Raw genomic sequence first — 14,796 nt, 5'->3', positions numbered from 1 at the left:
CTACTTTTGCTAGCTTAGGGGTACGTTGGTTTTTAAATTGACTAAAATAGTAACTTATTTAATTGTGCAAGTCTTGCCTACCTGGGGAGTAGTAATGAGAAGATTTTTCAGCTTCCCTGTGCAGAAATCTTTCTTCCATGTTTCCGACTCTTTGGTATGCAAGATGACAGAACAGAACGCCTCTTCAATTGCTTCCCCTTTCTAAAAAATTAAAAGCAAGCACAAAACAATAGAATTAAATACGAAACGATGCTAATTGTTATGGTGTGTATAGTAGTTTACTTTTTACCAAGTTCAATAATGGCTTAAATAGTGTACATATCTGCAAATCATCAGGAACTGCTTGATAATAATATAAATAAAAAGACCATGCAAAAATACAAACAGAGACTAGGCACAGAGGTTAGAAAGCAGTCAAAGTATGAAATTAACATGAACTGTTAGAATGAAATTTTACTATCAATAGGTACATAATGGTCTAGGTTTGACAAATATTACTAAATATGTGTTTGGCAAAACCTAATCCTGTGTTTTAAGTTTGGGTAAATAAGAAAAATATCCCAATCATTACTAGTTTTAATCAATCTTTAAATCTGTGCTCTGATATTGTGGCAGGTTTAAATTGTACATCTGTTCATAGTTGTCTTCAATATCCATGCTAGAGGGACATTCTGTTTATAATTAGCTCTATTGGTAGAGTGAAGGATCAAAAAGCAATAGTTGCTGGTTCAATCCCCGGTGGAAGCAACTTTCCTGTTAAAATATGTTCTTACCCCTAGGCCTGTAACACAAGAAGCCGCTGGTCAGCTATTTTTCATCAGATATACCTCTAACATTGTTGGAGTAAAAATATTCCATGCTTTGATTATTAAGATTATTACAATGAAAATGCACTACACTGCAAGAATGAAGATGTGATTATTTTTACCACAGTTTGTTATACACAGGGATACTAATGGCTGGAATGAAAAAAAATTCGGATTTTGATATACATTTTGAACAAAATTTTCAGAAGTAAACTGCAACTTAGATTGAAAGTGGACTTTCGGAGATAACATTTGTTTGAGTTATAACAGGAAAGAGAGTAGAGTGATTCCGCCAGTCAATGGAGAAAACAAAGTCAGTGATATGGTTTGTCATTTTCACAAAAAATATGTGAGATGTCAGAATTGATAACTTTTTGTATACAAATGAACTTATTTATTGGATTTAGCTGAAAGAATAACACACTTTTTTGCTCCAAGTGTTTAAAAGATTTTTTTGTTTTTTTATTTCACTCGATTCCTCATTTCAGAAATAAAATTGGTTCTGAAATGGATAATTGTTACCCAAATGCAGGTTTATTACCCATATCCGTCGTTTTGCCAAACCTGCTAGCACGAAGCTAGAAGGTGACCATAAGCCTATGTATGTACAATTAAAATCTGCCACACAATACTTCCAAACGACCACAAGAAGAGAGTACAGGTGCCCTGGCCGCTTTATTTAATCACGTTCCAAACAGTTATTTCAGTTGGACCAGACAAGATATATATTCGGGGCGCAAGGAATAGAGGCATTTAAAGAATCAATCCCTACCAACTGGGAATAACCGAGGCTAAGTATCGCATACATGCTTTACGTCCTCCGCATTAAAGCCATTTTGGTCTCTGTGTAGTATAACGTATAGATAGAAGATAGATAGATGGATAAATAAGTTTATGAAAAGAGATGGACCTATTGATTTAATATTGCTTTCTGAGTATCTTTGCAAAGACTTTCAATACTAACATCTGCAGCTTCATCAGGATTTAACTCCTGAAATATACACTATTTAAGAAAAATAATTAAAATGACTTGTCGGTATTAACGAACATACCCCGTATATCAATGCTAAATAATGTCCATGCAATACACAGATACAAAGGAAAAGATGCGAAGTGATACAGTAACAGAAACTGTTCCTAGTACATTGCCATTATATTACCAAGATTTCTCCAACGACATCATACACGCTGTCTTCAACAGTTTTTTGCGACATCTTTGTTCGTGTTGTCTTGATCAATTCAGCCGATTTGTTGCATAAAGATAGATGGAAATAATAATTCTGAACCGAAACTGCTGGAAGCAGCCATCTTTAAAACGCAAAAAATTCAGGTCATTGGCACCGATTCTTGAGCGTTTGAAAGAGGCACTGTTGATAACGCCGTCTGAACATTATTCAGGTTAGGTTGTGATATGCTCCGTAAATATTATTGAAATCGACATGCTGATTGTAAATTTAATGTTATGTTAACATATATAGAGTGATAATTTTTAAACTTTTGGTCACATTACCAGTGTTTCTGAATTCTTTTCAATAAATATAGTAGAAATTTTAAATAATCTTTAGCGCATGCGCAAATTTTATATATATATCCATTTCCTGTCACACAAGTGCCTGGCATTCTTCAAATTTCTTTTTTCGATAAAGGTAAGTAAAATGCCTAATTAAAGAAGTTGAAGATTTTCAAGTTATCTATGTACAGCTAGATGAAATATCTATCAAACAGCTCCCTCTATGTTGTAAATTAAGTTTAAAGTTTGGAGCTCTGTCGTATTCAAAACATGAGAATTTAGACGTTGTTCTATTTCCGGGAAGGACATCTTTGGGTGGGTCACGGTCTTTTGCAGCACTGTACATGATTCATACTCGAGAAGTAACATTGCCATATAAGGTAAGGTGCACCACTTGGGTGAAATTCAATCTGAATGTTGATGTGCAAAAAGGTAAGTTAAAATAATTAAGTGGTATATTGTTGGTCTTAGATCTAGAAAGGCTGATCAGGTGTATGACAGTGTTTGCTTATTTGTAAAAGTCGTCACAAAATGGCATGACACCTGTGTCGAGGAAATTTAGTTTTGGTTAAGATCTTTTATAGAAACATATTGTGAGATCGCTACTGTAAATACAGTAGAATAACGCTTGACATGTTGATAAAGTGGTTTTAACAAATATGTGCAACAATGATTCAAGTTTTAGAACTGTAAAAGGTGGAAAGTTTTAATTAAAAAGTGGTTTTTTTTTGTGAAAACGGTTAAACACACTGCAAACCAGTAATCTTACACACCTAATGAAACAACATTTGAAAAACGCAAAAGAATAACCAACCAATTAATATTGTGTTTCCAACAGGGCCCCCTGAATTCACTACAGTTGGTATGTCTAAATAACCCCAACCCCATTTCCCAACGGTGGTATACATAAAAGGGTGGAAAGGTCTCAATGTAAAAAAATATTATCTCAACGAACTTTGACTTTATATTGTACAATGTTTATTTTTTGAGTCCAGTGTAGAGGAGCTATATTGGCTTCTGTATTGGAAACTAACTTTAACCTAACTACATTTTTTTATCAAAAATCAAATTTCAAGTGGATGTGCAAAAATATGTAATGCTTAATAGATGAATTATATTTCTTTCTCAAATCATTATGCATTTGTATAACCTTTGGGTTGTTTCAAAAATATCTCAGTCATGTATTTCTAAACATTTTTCAGGTTGGTAATTACAGATTCTTAGAAGTTCTTTTTACACAACCAATACAATTTGCTATGTGACGTTTCGATGACTAGTACGATATGTACACTGTCACCTTCATCAGACAAATGACCAACATCTAGCGGAAGCTATGTCTAACATCATGAATCAGGAAGACGAGAAATTCATTTCACATTATGTTGTCTCTCTCTTTACCAACACACCCATTGACGGCGTACTTAGAATCATTCGGAAACACTTAGAATTAGACAGATCCTGACGAAAAAACACAATCCTTCAGATTCAGGACATCATGGATTTGCTGGAGTTTGTGCGCCCAACAACATATTTTAGTTTCCGGAACAACATCTATCAACAACGCTTCGGCACTGCTATGGGTAGTCCAGTGTCTCCCATTGTTGCCAATTTGTTCATGGAACATCTGGAGCAAGAAGCAATAGCCACTGCCCCCATAAAATGCAAGCCTAGCTTATGGAAACGTTTTGTTGACGACATACTTGAGATAATCAAGAAGGGGTCACAGAAAGATTTGACCACACATATCAACACCATAGATGCCACTAACAACATCAAATTTACATGTGAGGAAGAAACCAATGGCACAATGTCCTTCCTTGACACTCTACTGGTAAAGAAAGAAGACAGAACTGTGAAGAAAAAAGACCCATACAGTCCAATACTTGAACTTCAAATCTCACCATCCTTTACACCAGAAGTTAGGCGTCATACGCACATCGCTCAACAGATGTGATACAATAGTCACAGAACACCAGGACAAAACAGAAGAGCAGAATCACATCGCTAGGGCAATGAGACCATGTGTATATCCAGAATGGGCCCTAAAACGGGTAAAAAACCCAGTATCAAAGTGATATATTGCGGTCATGGCATAGCAATAGCCATGAAGCCCCACAAGACGCTTCGCAATATCCTAGTACAACCTAAGGATAAAACACCTAAAGAAGGTGCAGAATGCGTATACCAAAATTGGATGCAAAAACTGCAATGTATCGTATATTGGAGAGACTGGAAGGTGATTTGGGGTCAGACTTGGTGAACACCGGAAAGACACAGAAACCCAAGTAGGTAGGAAATTCACCAGATCAGAAAGAAAACAGTCGGAGTCCCAGATAAATAAATCGGCAATCACAGACCATGCCACACAGAAAAACCATGTGATTGACTCGGATAACTCTAAAGTTTTAGACAGAGAGAGCAATCTGTTCAAGCGGCAGATAAAGGAAGCCATCTGGATACACCGCAGTGGGCCAGTTCTAAATCGAGACGAGGGGTCTCAAAGGCTCTGGCACATCTATAGCTATGACCAAGTGTTAACAAAGCGTAGCTGAATTGAGTCATTTCGGTACATATATAACGACTATTGTACATACGTTTCCAGCGTAGCCAAAATCGACATCAATTTTATAGACAACTTTTACACATTTGTGTGCATACGCTTCATTGGTCATTTGTCTGATGAAGGTGACAGTGTACATATCTTACTAGTCATCGATACGTCACATAGACATAGAACTTCTCATAATCTCAGTCATGCTTCTTTAAGGTTAATGTCAGTTTAATTGGCATAAGCATATATAGTGCAATATGCTGATTACTTATCGATTCAAGGGGAAATTCCTGAATCTAATGACTCTATCCATAGATTATATATAGCATCCATAGTTCTCATAATTTTTAGTGAAAAAATTATTTGATTTTTATTCCATGATAACAAAACACTGCACATAAACCAGTAAATCTGATACTGATTTTGAATAGTGTTCACCATGCCTAGCATGAGACCGATGTCAAATTCATGATTATACAAAAAGTTTGCAGTAACTTATTTCTGACTGAGAAAACAGTTTTGTCGGAGGTATTTTGCTGAAGGAGAATATATTTTACATGGATATACAATGTAGGAGGTTTGTGAAAGTTGTTTATTGTAGTTTTTTAAGCCGCTCTTGGCGAGAGCCGAGCGGCTTATTAATTCTGTCCAGAGATCGAAATGACGGACCAACTGCCGTTCAGGGTGCGTGCGCATAATTCAGTCTTGCATGCTTCCGCTATATAGTTTCGTTATATAATTATCGTAAATATAAAGTAGAATGTCTGACACTCACCTGTGGGTTACATAAAGTCTTCTGATACTCTTCTCCAAATAATAATCCATACTTTGAATAATTGCTGAAAACAAAATGTTGATCTCCGGTGCATTCTACGAGTGTTGTGGTCGTGAAATTCGTGCACTGAGTTTGAGCGTTTTAGCAACTCGGATTGAGGTCTGAGGAGTGACACATATGATTCGAGAAAGCACATGTGAAGACTGTCAAGCATTGACGCTGTCTGTAGAAGGAAGAAGTAAATATATATAATTATTAACCGTATAAGTGATGAAGTATAACCTCTATTTTGATGTTTCAAACGGGAACGTAATATGGCATATCGTGCCTAGGTTGACAATGAGAATGGCTCTGACTCCAAGACGAGACGATATGTGAACTGTGTATGCTTATCAAACATTTCTTTAACACATCATGCTATTTCTGGTGTATTTATTTATGAAAGTGTAACAATTTAAGAACCTGATACAACTGCCGTAACCCTAATAAATGAAAAATACAACAATGCGTAACACTTAAAGAGGGTGAAAAAAGAGGAGAGGGAGAAATGTTTTTAGGGCATCATTTAAGAGGTGATTGATTTTGGAAATCCCAAAGGCAACATCATCACATGTCACACCTGATTTTCAATTAGCAGAACACATATCTGAGGTATTATATTAGATATTGATGCTCAACGTGTTACTGAAGCAATTATAGATGTACATTTAAAGTGGTGCGCAGCTTTCATGTCACACTGACATAATTCTAGTTTTATCTTGAATTTGATTTTTTTCAAATGTAAACCCATTTTTTGCTATTGATATTTTCGGGTAATTGAATTTTTTCAAACCTCTAAATTTATCATATATTTATATTTACTGGTAGCAGGGCTCGCACTGATATATCACCATGATACCATCCGCAAAGATGTAAAAGATTTGCTGAAAGTTAAAGTAAGTAGTAAAACTGTTAATTTTCCTTTATTTTTGTTGTAGTAAGATCAACCCTTCAAGATGTCGAGCAGAAAAACTAAAGGAAAGACGACCAAGAAGAGGGCACAGCGTGCTACCTCCAATGTGTTTGCTATGTTCGACCAAGCACAGATTCAAGAGTTCAAGGAGGCTTTTAACATGATTGACCAGAACAGAGATGGATTCATCGACAAAGAAGATTTGCATGATATGTTAGCTTCCTTAGGTATGAAAAAACAATGTTAAAAATATTGTATGTAAAACTACAGTATCTGCTTGTCTAGAACTCAAAATCCCAAAGACCTCTTTATTGTTACCCAACTGCTGTTGAATAATGGAAATCAGGATATGAAACTGCTCTACTACAAACACGAACTGATAAAACAAATTGAAAGTCAATTTTTCTTCATTAAAGCAACTTAAGCATGAAAAAATTCTAAATGAGTTGATGAGTTGTCCAAATGTTGGCCCCCAGATATATTAACAGAAAAAAAACCTTAAGATATATATACCTAAATTATGTAGTTATTCTAGGTACAAAACATGTACAAGTATGTACCCGGGGTATATGATTTTTTCATATTAAAAATCTTTACATATATTTAACTTTTAATTCATTCTTTTTTTCTTCTGACAATAACAACCCATTTATGTCATTTTATTACTTTTTTCTCAGGTAAAAACCCTACTGATGATTCTCTTGACGAGATGATGAACTTTGCACCAGGACCAATCAACTTTACCATGTTTCTGACCATGTTTGGTGAAAAATTAAATGGCACTGATCCAGAGGATGTGATAAAGAATGCATTTGCATGTTTTGATGAAGATGCCACTGGTAATTCATTGAATTGTTTTACAAAGGGGTTGTGATGCGCTTTTTTTCTAAGATTGTAATGTTTAATTTTGTTTCAATAAAAAACGAAGTATGAACGCATCAACTATTTTATTCCTCTCCTGTTTGGATGTGGGAGATACAAATTAAGTGACTTGTTTAATAGTATTTACTAAGTGTGAGTATATGTATGCGTAAGAAAATCTTTTTTGGATCACAGTAATTTACATGAGACTATATATACCATTTAAGGGGCTAGTGAAATCTTTTTAATATAAGTCAAGCTGCGTGCAGATTTTAAACTCTGAAAGTGAAATCAATCATCATTTCAACCAAAGGACCTTTCCAACAACAGATGCTTTTGAAAACTAGTACACTGTGCTGGTTAATGGTATTTGCTTACAGGTTATGAAATGATCCCCACATTAATCTATTAATCTATAACCTTTCATATCAAACTCTGAAGTGATCTGCAGATTATTGGAAATATTTCTAATGAAGAACTCTCATTATCAGTATTCATTCCAATTAACAGGATACATCAATGAGGACAGACTTAGAGAACTTTTAACAACAATGGGAGACCGCTTTACTGATGATGAGGTAACTATTATATTGAGTCAAGAATAAAAATCCTAAATGTTTGTTGTGAATTTGTCATAATACAGGTCTGTTATACTTTTACTTGTTAATACAATATAAAGAATGTTTAAGGAGTGTCATAAACGGTAAGATCACAATTTTATGCTTCTGATCAGAAAAATATCTCATTACAAAAACATTGAACATCTTCTGTATACATGTATATCTATCTCCCGGAATTTTGAATTACCACCAATTCAAATGCAATGTATTTTAAACAAATCATTTGTTGTCTTGGTTTGTAAATCAATGTGTTATCGTCCAGAAGCTTTAATTCATTTTCACAAAAACAATCCAGTAAATGGGAAAAGCATGAATATACGTACAACTGTATAAGGTAGATGCACAAGTTATATGCATGGATCATCTATCTGAGCCCTGCAGACTGGACCTGCAGGTTGTTTAAACTTGTTTAACTTGGCATATACAGAATAAGTGCATCGAAAAAATAGTGATTGTTTTTACTGAAAAGTTTACTGTCACTATAAATGTTTTATATTTGTTTTTACACACAAGTTATGAACATATAAATTTCGCAAAATTTCGCAAAGTCAGCTTTTAAAAATCTTTTTACAAAACTTTTCCTTCAAAAATGTGAATTACGTTTCCTTCAACCTAATGTTTAATAATGTAGCCTAAAGTTGATTTATAAATTGTTTACCAGGTTGATGAGATGCTGAGAGAAGCACCAATAAAGAAGGGGATGTTCAACTATGTGGAATTCACAAGGATATTGAAACACGGAAAGAAGGACGAATGAAAATCTCAACCTCTTCACTTTGGACATTTCTTCATTCTCGCTCTGCATGTGAACATGTAGGCGTTGCCGAGACATTCCATATATGAACAGTTAGCCTTTATATATCGCATTGTAATCTCATGTTTGCTGTCTTTCAACAATGTTAAGATGTAAAACGGAACAAAGCTATGCATGGCATTTATATATTTATGAAGTCAAGGGGACTAGTCTCATTTTCTCTGTTGGTCTGTTACATTCAGACACCAATTATATAAAGTTTCATCAGTTCATTGACATTAAATAGGTGAAATTTATAGTCGTACTTATATCAGAAATTGTTGACAAAAAATAAATGAGAAGTTAAAAGTCTTTGTTCTGATACTGATATAAATCTGGGTTAAAAAATACTTTCAGTTTTAACAGTTATAAAAGTATATCTTTTGAATTTTACCTGTGCATGTCATTTATCTGATGAAAGTTTATCCAATTGGATACTTGGTTAGACGGCATTATGTGTGTTACCCATGCTGTTCCTAGACTGAGAAGTCGGTGAATAATTTCTCTTCCTTAAGTTTCAATAAGTTCTACATTTACATGTATGTTAAACTTTATTTGTTCTTTTTTTTTGTAATCAGAAACTCTTTTTAATACAAAGTTTTGATATTTTCAAGGTTTCTTGAAATGTCATATCATCAGCTTCACATTTTTTTGTATTACATTTTCGGGTGGAAGATGAAATTTATGTTTAACATGTAGAACTATGTCTAATGATATTTGGTGTGAGGAACATAGAGTGTGTTATGTTCAGAAAAAATACAGTATTTCACATTATATTTGTAGCATATAATTAAGTTAATTGTAGAGTGAAATAGTAGCTAGTAGAGGATATACCCATTATAACTCCGGTACAATTTTATAGAAATAGTCATTGTACAAACTATTATTACAGTGCAGAGTCTTATCAATCTGGACACCAAACAACTAGAAAGATGGTTTTATGGACCTAAATTACAGTTAATGACATTTTCTGTGTCAATATTCAGGACATTCCTTATTCATTTTTTTTTCTTCGGAAATTGAAGGTAATGTACTACCGTGGACATTAGTACCATTCAGTAGTAATCTTTAAGAAATTTGGCTATCATTATTCAATTTGTTAAAAGTTATCCAATGTTAATTGCCTTATTCACTTTTCAAATCTGTCAGAAATGAATGAACTAAATCACATATTTCCATTTATAAAAGATACATGGTATTTTACAAGTTTGTGTATAAGACTTTCAGAGGGAAGATTCATACCCTTAGTGTCCAGACTACTGCGATTAGAAAGTATTCTAAAGTTTGAATGTAGGAAAAACTGTTAACTTTTACAGATGTTAGAGAGGAGCGTACTAGTAGGACTTAGGAAGGAAACTAGTTACTTACAATGGTATAAGTTTGATGTAGAGACATTCAACAATGCTTATCTTGTCATTCATTTCATTTCTATTCATCTGAGTTATATTATTTAAATGAAGTGAAAACAAACTAACTGTATCAGCATGTTACAATTTTGTATTCCATTTTGAATTGCTGCCAGGATATGAAGTGTGCGCCAGCTCTATTGGAGCACATCAGTGCTATTTATCTGGGGTGTTTGATATAACATGTTGTTATTTTGTTAATTAAATTTTGACAAAGTGCTTTCCTTTAAATTCCGTTTACAATTTAAAGTGGTTTGATAAGTGATACTTTAAACAGAAACATTCCAATGTACCATGGTTGGGTAGACATGTTCATCATACTATGATTTAGTCATCCTGACACCTCCGTTTGGTTGACATGAACAGCGTACAGGGGCCGGCATACAGCTATGACTTGGTCATCCTGACACCTTAGTTGGGTCATCCTGACATCTGAATACAAAGATACACCAGAATGTACAGCATTGTTATGTACCTGACAGATATGTTTTGATATGTCGGAAATTTTCTCACAAGGTCTTTCAATTTTTAACAAATTGCTTTTATCACTACGTAACAACCTATTTATCATTTGGACCTAATCTTCACATGATATCCTTGTAACATCACAAATCTCTACCACCATCACTCCTGGTCCATTTAACATGTCCTTAAACGTTACTTCTTTGTGTTTGTAATAAAAACACATATTTTGATTAAGATAAGATTAAACAGACACATATTGGAATTTTGTTATTCCTAGCAGCCTTGTGTAATCATGGGGGCTGCAAGTTTAACAAATTGCCAGATAATTTAAACCCCAGTCAACAACTGTTTATACAGTCCATTATTTTTAACGAGACTGCTTATATTTTCTATTCATTTCCATCTTGTACCATCAAAAATATTTTATAAATACAATGAAATCCATTCTTTTAGCTGGTTTTTCATTTCAAGATATATGCTATACAAAATGTCCTAGGAACCTGTCAATCCCGTGTATAGGTTGTAACACTTTTAAACTTCAATTCATGTTAAGGCTAAATTTGCTTAAACTAATTGCTTGATTTTGTAATTCCCTGTACAGAATGAAAAGATGGAACTAACCAAATAAAAATCTTTTTCGAGTGAAAAGTGATAAAAATTCTGAGTTATTTCAGCTTTTTAATATCACATAAACAGTTATATTTGCACTGTTTTATAACATTCCACATATGTTAAATGATGGTTGCTTTGACTAACCTTAACCTAATTCCATGTTAAGTGAATATCTGTCCAAAACATGGTGAATTCTGATCTAGCTATATATACCCTATATATATACAATATTTAGTTTTATTATTGGTGAATATTGAGCCAATGATTCCAAGATTAAACGTCTGGGGACCAAGTCATGATGCAATAGCCTGTATTTAATTATACATTACTTTTTCCATTTCTGTAACATTTTGTAAACTTTGATAAAAGATGTCATTGTTATATTTTCACTGGTTTGATATTTTACATGGAGTCACTGTATGATGTTCTGGTGCGATTTGTCCTAGCATTGATGTGATAGACAATACGGAATTGACAATGTAAGCAGGATTCATTCCAGGAAAAGGACACTTTTTTTTTTGCTATTGTTAATAATATTCATGCCATGGGTTAAAACTTGTACTGAATAAAGTTTTCCTGTATACTACTTACAACGGGGACCAAAGTGTAAATTCCAAAACTCCATAATGCATGGCTGTTATGTATAGACAATAAAATTTTATATAGATATGTCTTTTGTTTGTATTTTTTGTGTGAACTTTAATAAGATCAATAAGATGTATGTTATACACCCTTATACACAAGCAAGGCACACATACCCCATGTGGAACTCTCAGGTTGTGACCTCACAGACTTTGGTGACCGACATTTTGAGACCCACATTTTTCTAAGTACTCTTTAGGAAGTCCATATAATTACCTGGTAAATCATTTCAATGTGATGTGCGACTAAATATATTGTAGATTGAAATATATATTAATGTAATACAGATATGTATAGAGTTCGAAAAACGTCCATCAAGCACTTCACTTCAGTGACAGTCAACTTGAACTGTCAAAATCAGACATTTGCAATCAATCTTGAAATGAAACATGAATAACTTGCATCTAAGGTGAACTTCCATATGAAATTGACTAAGCGTATCAAGCACCTGTGAAAAAACCCATTTTGAAAGTGTCCGGCAATAATTCTAACTTCTGTGTAGATCAGTGTCACAGTTAATAGTTGCTTTGCCTGGCACCAAAGGGTATACCATGATCTGGACCCCAAGTTCCTAATTATTAGGTAAATGTTGTGGAGCATTGATAAACTAAAAATATATCCAGAAAACAGACAGATGAACAATACCATAGCATAACTAGTACGACTTTATATGATAAGAAATGAAAAATTATTGGCTATGTAATAATATGGCCACAATTATATTAAAACTGAACGATATGGTCTGGACACATTTTGAAGATGTTGATGCTCCATGATGTTGACTTTGGGGTCCGGACACAATCTTGGATCATGGGCAGCAATCTTCTAAAGTCTGATACAAATCTAAAAGAGAATAACAAAGGTATGAGTCGGAAATGACATTGCGAACTGTCTGAAGATGTTGATGCCCAATGCTCTTGACCTTGGGGCTAGGTTATGACATACTCCGTGCTAACTGAACACTATCGGAAGATAAAGGACTAAAAAGTTCACATAGTATTAGTATCCTATAGTATCACAATGTGATGGTATTACACAAATTGCAATCAAAGAACTCAGTGATGTTATTTTGACACTTAAAATCAGCTACAGTAAAACATAAATCCTGAAATTCATTTATCATAAGCGAGAAACAAGTTAATGCCCCGACACTGCCTTGGACCTTTGACCTAAATATGACCACATTGTGCATACGAACCTACAAGTGGTTCTCGACACACTGCTTTGCTATACTTCATTTTAACCTGAAAGTTTAACGTTAAACTTCAGCGAGTCAAAAGTTAAGGCTCGACTGACCTTAAGCTGATACAACGCCTTGCCAACTTACACGTACATCTTACTAAAGGTAAAATTCCATTTAGTTATCCTCAGAGTGTCATAATTAAGTTATGGCCCGTATAATTCATTCGACCTCTGACCTCAGAGTGATCTTGATCTTTGGCGTACAGAACCCAACAGTGGTAGGTGACCAACTACATTCCTATCCTACATCTGTCTCTATAATTTCATTTATCTCAGTAAGTCCTATTTCGAAGTAATGGCCCGGACAATGAATTCGACATTTGACGTCAGTGTAACCTTGACCTTGGTTGTATGAACCCTAGAGTGATGCATGGCACGCCGCCCTGCGATCTTACATTTCTCCTTTAAAATTTCATTCAGCCATCTTCAGTGAGTCCGAGGTTATGGCCCAGACAATGAATTTGACTTTTAACCTAAATATGACCTTTACCTTAGACAAACGGACCCGGGGCAATAGTGGTATGCGACACCATGTCATCCTAACTATCCCTAAAACAAGAGATGATCAAGGTCAGTGACTCAGGTACTGATGGTTGTCTGGATACGTGACGACAGATATTGATGGAGCGTCACCAGATATTTTATTAGTTGTTAAGTCCTTTAGGCTGAATGATGGCTAGTATTTGATATGGTCTAATGATGGAGAAACACAAGCCTGAATTTGATATGGTCTATGTATTGTTATTAGCAAGGACACGGTTAAATGTAAGTTAAAAGTATGTCCTTGTTATGGTAATTGAGTGTGATATATATTTACACCATAATATATATATAGCTTATGGTGCATTGTATGGAAATATCCGGGTAAAAAACATCAAGAGCTATCGGAGAGCAGCATAGCTCGCCTTTTGGTGATATATTTTATCATAAGTTATTAGATATGAAATAGAAATACATGTACCTTATTATGCTGTAGGTTGCTTAACCGGTATTGATATTTTGAGCATCATGTTCATTGTACAATGTAGGTAGCCATATACATATAGATTAACAGTGTAACCAAGTCAAATTAAACTCCTTTAAGCACCTAAAACATGAAAACATGTTTCAGCACATGGCTTACTCTCCATATCTAAATGCCTCAATCTGGTAATATTCAACAGCCTTTAGAGTGAGTTGATCAAACCTGAACCAAGACGACGACACATGGGAACGACATTAGATCTGGTGAACATACAGGCACTGAGTTAGATAAGTCTGGGACATACACAAATAGTTGTAGATATACTACAAGAAATTAGATGCTATATAGAAAAACATGGTGAGTATGCATAAATCCCGAGAACTTCTTTATGATGCTTTTAAATATTAAGTAACGAGGGTGTTCCTTCAGTTGATGGAAGTGTAAAGAGTGGAAATGTCAAAAGTTATGATAAAAGAAAAAAAATGAAGAAAGGATGTCCAAGATTTATGAAAATATTATTTTGATTCTTCAAAGCCATAACCAATCGCCCACTTCCGCAGTATACAGTGTCACAGTACGGCTGTAGCTCTGATCTAT

General features: G+C 34.4%; 2 protein-coding genes across 4 annotated transcripts in view; one reads left to right on the top strand and one right to left on the bottom strand.

Annotated features, from left to right (window-relative positions):
* The window catches only part of LOC110465633 (mediator of RNA polymerase II transcription subunit 23-like), a 44,917-nt gene extending 42,644 nt beyond the window's left edge, over positions 1–2,273 (bottom strand). Inside the window, exons 1-2 of the mRNA XM_021521585.1 lie at positions 1,967–2,273; positions 82–201 (exon numbers count right to left, since the gene is read on the bottom strand). Of these exons, the coding sequence (XP_021377260.1) occupies positions 82–201; positions 1,967–2,020 (174 nt within the window). The 5' untranslated portion in view covers positions 2,021–2,273. The remainder of the gene's footprint in view (positions 1–81; positions 202–1,966) is intronic.
* An 89-nt stretch (positions 2,274–2,362) lies between these two features.
* On the top strand, positions 2,363–12,020 carry LOC110465634 (myosin regulatory light chain 2, smooth muscle minor isoform). Of its 3 annotated transcripts, none has more exons than XM_021521586.1 (5): positions 2,363–2,452; positions 6,620–6,821; positions 7,272–7,433; positions 7,966–8,033; positions 8,737–12,020. In XM_021521586.1, exons 2-5 carry the CDS (start codon positions 6,638–6,640, stop codon positions 8,830–8,832), a joined length of 510 nt encoding a protein of 169 aa, XP_021377261.1. In that variant the 5' UTR covers positions 2,363–2,452; positions 6,620–6,637; the 3' UTR covers positions 8,833–12,020. The 3 variants fall into 3 exon arrangements, with proteins under 3 accessions (XP_021377261.1, XP_021377262.1, XP_021377263.1); XM_021521587.1 differs by lacking the exon at positions 2,363–2,452 and adding an exon at positions 2,599–2,696; XM_021521588.1 differs by lacking the exon at positions 2,363–2,452 and adding an exon at positions 2,688–2,748.
* The last annotated feature ends 2,776 nt before the right edge of the window (positions 12,021–14,796 follow it).

Source organism: Mizuhopecten yessoensis, unplaced genomic scaffold (assembly GCF_002113885.1).
Source record: "Mizuhopecten yessoensis strain PY_sf001 unplaced genomic scaffold, ASM211388v2 scaffold11095, whole genome shotgun sequence".
Taxonomy (NCBI): Eukaryota; Metazoa; Mollusca; class Bivalvia; order Pectinida; family Pectinidae; genus Mizuhopecten; species Mizuhopecten yessoensis.
Note: the sequence above shows the minus strand (reverse complement) of the source record. Positions and strands in the feature narration are given on the sequence as shown.